The 3,792-nt window shown below is 33.3% G+C and overlaps 1 protein-coding gene across 1 annotated transcript; it reads right to left on the reverse strand.

Annotated features, from left to right (window-relative positions):
* Window positions 1–595: 595 nt before the first annotated feature.
* Window positions 596–2,353, reverse strand: LOC133858092 (glyoxylase I 4-like). Its single transcript, XM_062293536.1, has 3 exons — window positions 2,079–2,353; window positions 1,232–1,337; window positions 596–1,106 (listed from the first exon to the last, which is right to left on the reverse strand). The coding sequence occupies exons 1-3, from the start codon at window positions 2,231–2,233 to the stop codon at window positions 906–908; spliced, it is 462 nt and encodes a 153-aa protein (XP_062149520.1). The 5' UTR covers window positions 2,234–2,353; the 3' UTR covers window positions 596–905.
* Between the last annotated feature and the right edge of the window lie 1,439 nt (window positions 2,354–3,792).

Genomic DNA, 3,792 nt, shown 5'->3' on the forward strand with positions numbered 1-3,792 from the left:
CCCATATGTAGCATATGGGACAGGTGTCACGATTTTAAGTGAAGTGAGGTGGATCTTTGTAAAAAAAATTGGATGGAACTGGACGAAATTATTAAATGGGTATTTCGATTAACATCAAGTACTCCTTGTGTTACTTTTTTAATCTAAGGTTATCGTTTGATAATGACCCTTACCAGTTACCAAAAAGTACAAAAAAGACATTTAACTTGACCCTTAATTTAGACCATTGTGGATTAATGGTTCCCGTAGATTCTATGACTTTATGAGTTGTAAAAGTTGGCTGAAAGCATTTAGCATATATTGTAGTTTTGTATTATTACTATGGAAAAATGCAAAATCAGGAATTTATTAGATCTACAATTAATTTTATGCGGTATCAAAATAAACTTAAAAATTCTTGAAGTATATAACAAAAAAAAATAAAAAATAAAAAATTACTCTTTACAGTTAAATTCTATACATTGACTTAACATATTTAATTAGTGTGACACTGACTTAAATAAGACACGTGTCACAATTTTATTAGGGAAATGATTAAAACATTCATAATGTACAATAATGACACAACACCAAGGCATATTGGGGTGGGGTCTACATATTGTGTCCCATCCCAATGTGCCTTAGTGTTATATAATTATTGTGCATAAAAAATACAAGAATCACTCCACATTTTATTAACTCCGACGTGCCGCACCATCAAAATCTCTTAAGCTAATGAACGTAATTTGACGTAATCACTCTCACGAGGCTAGCTAGCCCTTGAATTTCCCAATGAACCAAACCAAATTTACGTACATATATATTGCATTTTTGGTACTTGGTAGACTCGTTCCAGCTGCCAGCAAATGCACTCAAAAGATACACTTCTCCATATCTTCGCCTTTGAACTCACTCAGCCAGGAAGTTTAGTCAAAGGCCGGCCGGTGTCGCCGTGCAGTTAGAGGAATCACCGGTAGGTTGTCGCAGTTGCAGATTTCTATCATGGTGCCATCTGGGTCGTGGAAGAAAAGCTGATCCACGTAAATGCCGCACTCTTCTACTCTACTCTTCACGTACTCTATCTTCATCTCCGTTAGCTTTTTCTCCACGGTTGCCATGCTCTCACACTGCCGACAAATGCTGATTTAGTGCATATAAACAGTGACACAGAGAGACAGAGACAGAGACAGATATAAACAGAGACACAGATAGACAGAGAAGAGAGAGACAGAGAGACAGAGAGATCACAAACTTGGAAAGAAATGTGGTTGTCCTTGGGATTGATGTGGCTGATCTTGGGCATGTTATCAGGGTCTTCAGATTTGATGAGGTGTATGCCGACACCGTAATTGAATAGCCTATTCAGAATCAAAACCATAAGGAAATGATTAGCAATTTAGCATTCAATTCAAGGAGAGAGAATAAAAAATAAAAAAAATTGTTAATTATTCATCACTTTTACAATCATATTTATAAAATTTAAAAAGTATCAATTTAGTATATTTATTTCTTAATAATTTTCAATTTTATCGACCCGTTAGAATTTTTCGTTACATCTTCATGGAAGAGTGTCAAAATTACTAAAATACTCCTAATTGCAAGGATTTAAGTGTTGGTCGAAATTTAACATAATTTGCAAAAATAGTTATGCCTAAATCTTTGAAATTTTTTTAATATATATATATATATATATATTTTAAAAAAAAAACTGGGGTATTTTTAAAATTTTGATCGAATTTAACAAAAAAATTTAATAAAATGTTCAAAATTGAAAGATGACTTGATATACTAAATTAACACTTTTCTAAATTTAAGGGACGAAAGATACTCTCAAAAAAGCTGAATTGCAATACACCATGCATGCAGAATATCAAAAATCTTGGTCAATGTCACTTCATAGCATATAAAACATTCCAACAAATCTTCAAGGATTCTTTCTTAATTTGTATTCATGTTTTCAAGAATGTTTAATTGAATTGCACCATGCATGCGCGCACCATCACAAAATTAATCTTCATCAATAAAAATAAAAAATAAAAAATAAATTAAATTAAATTTTATTCATTTTTCAAGAAAATATCTTGAAACTCAGATTATACCATGCACCATCAAAGCCAAAAGAACAAGGCCTTCTGATAGGAAAGAAACCCAGAACACTCTGATAGAAATCAAGAGATTTCTCTAGTGATCTGCACAGAAGCGAGATGTGATTTAAGGACTTCAGGCGCAGGGGATTTCCCATGCTTTCCTGCATGATCGATCTTTCTGTAGAATCCAAAAATTAAACCAGTTCGCGCGATCTCCAACAATTCAGCAAAACAGAGAGTCAGAAATGGTGGAAGAATGAAGATGAAGAAACAAGATATATTATGAAGCAAGCTAGCAACAATGGAATTAATGGGGTTCAATTAGAGACATGAATGCGGCTATAAATAATGTTAGTGGCTCCAAAGCTACCAATATCTTTGAACTTTTGAGCAGATTAAAAACTTCAAAATAATGATCTCAAGGCTTCACTTAAGAACTTCCTTACATATTACTCTCCTAACAAATGATAATTAGTAATGATATATATATGGATCTTAACAAGTTAACTTCAACGTCTATCCTTCAATCCATGACTTTTTATTCTTTTTATTTATTTTTTATCTTTATTTTTTATTCTTTTTATTTATTTTTTGTCTATCTAATCAAGTTCTTTACTGTCCGCGTGCATCAATCAAGTCAAACCATGACAAGTCAACTTATTCCCTCCCTAGCTTGCTGTCTATTTCACAGATTTCAGACAGTGACGCCTGACAAGTAGTTTCTTTTATTTTTATTTTTTGCTAGAATAGACTCGTGAATAAACATTTATTTTCCCTTATTTAGTTGTTTCACAGTTCTTTAAAATGAGAAATAGTTATATTAGGTTTTATGTTCGGTAATTTACAATGTAGTATAAGTTTATTATTGATAGGCTAAGTTTTGTACTTAAACTAGAATTTAAAGTCGGGTTAATGTTGAAGAACCAAGGAGCTCCGTCGGGATGAGCTGTTTCAGAATTGAACATGGAGCATTGCCAAGGCACTCAGTCCGTACCAACAGTCGATTGGAAGGCTTACTTGGAGCTCGATCAAACGAGGATACTTTGTACTCATTCCTAGATCGAGAACATCTGAGAAGATCAGTTAGTAGGCTTGATCACAACTAGTCCGAACGAGTACATGATCACATAAAGTAGAGAAACTTGGTCGAGCCAGATCCGAACGCTGCTAGAAGAAATTCGTGAAACCCTAGCAGCATCCGAGCAAGCTGACTTACTCGTTCAAACACTGACTTCAAAAATTACCTTTTCAGTGTTTTAATTACATTAAAACGCTGTATCTTTTCCTAAGATCTACATAAACACCATATTGCATGATTTTTCATAGACCTTGAGGCTAATATTTTGTGAGCTAAGAGAGAACCCTTGCATCCTTATGCTCTCAATTCCTTATCTCTCCTAGAGTTTCTTTAAACCACACAAATTCACAAAAATCTTGAAGCCACATGGTTTCGGGTTGTAAATGAGACTAAATAGAAGATTGACTGGAGTTTTGGAGCTACTGCAGTAGAAAGACAAATTAATCGTTTGTTGTATACAAGTTAGGTCTTTACTACATACAAAAGCTTTGTAAGTATAAATTAATTGTAATTTTAATATTCTATAATTGATCGGTTTCTTAAGTTTGACTGTCCTAAAGTGCTTGATTTATTTTTTTATTAATTTTGGTGATTGTGTGAGCATGGTTGCAATTTTAAATTAGTTGAATTCATTGGAAGACATCAATT

The sequence above is a fragment of the Alnus glutinosa genome, chromosome 14 (genome assembly GCF_958979055.1).
Source record: "Alnus glutinosa chromosome 14, dhAlnGlut1.1, whole genome shotgun sequence".
Taxonomy (NCBI): domain Eukaryota; kingdom Viridiplantae; phylum Streptophyta; class Magnoliopsida; order Fagales; family Betulaceae; genus Alnus; species Alnus glutinosa.

Bases quoted from the DNA above. Each gene is read 5' to 3' on its own strand.
- LOC133858092 (XM_062293536.1), bottom strand. From the start codon at position 2,233: ATGCAGGAAAGCATGGGAAATCCCCTGCGCCTGAAGTCCTTAAATCAC. The intron at 1,338-2,078 runs GTATAATCTGAG...GATTCTGAATAG, and splicing joins TTTGGCTTTGATGGTGCATG to GCTATTCAATTACGGTGTCG. The intron at 1,107-1,231 runs GTTTGTGATCTC...ATTTGTCGGCAG, and splicing joins ACAACCACATTTCTTTCCAA to TGTGAGAGCATGGCAACCGT.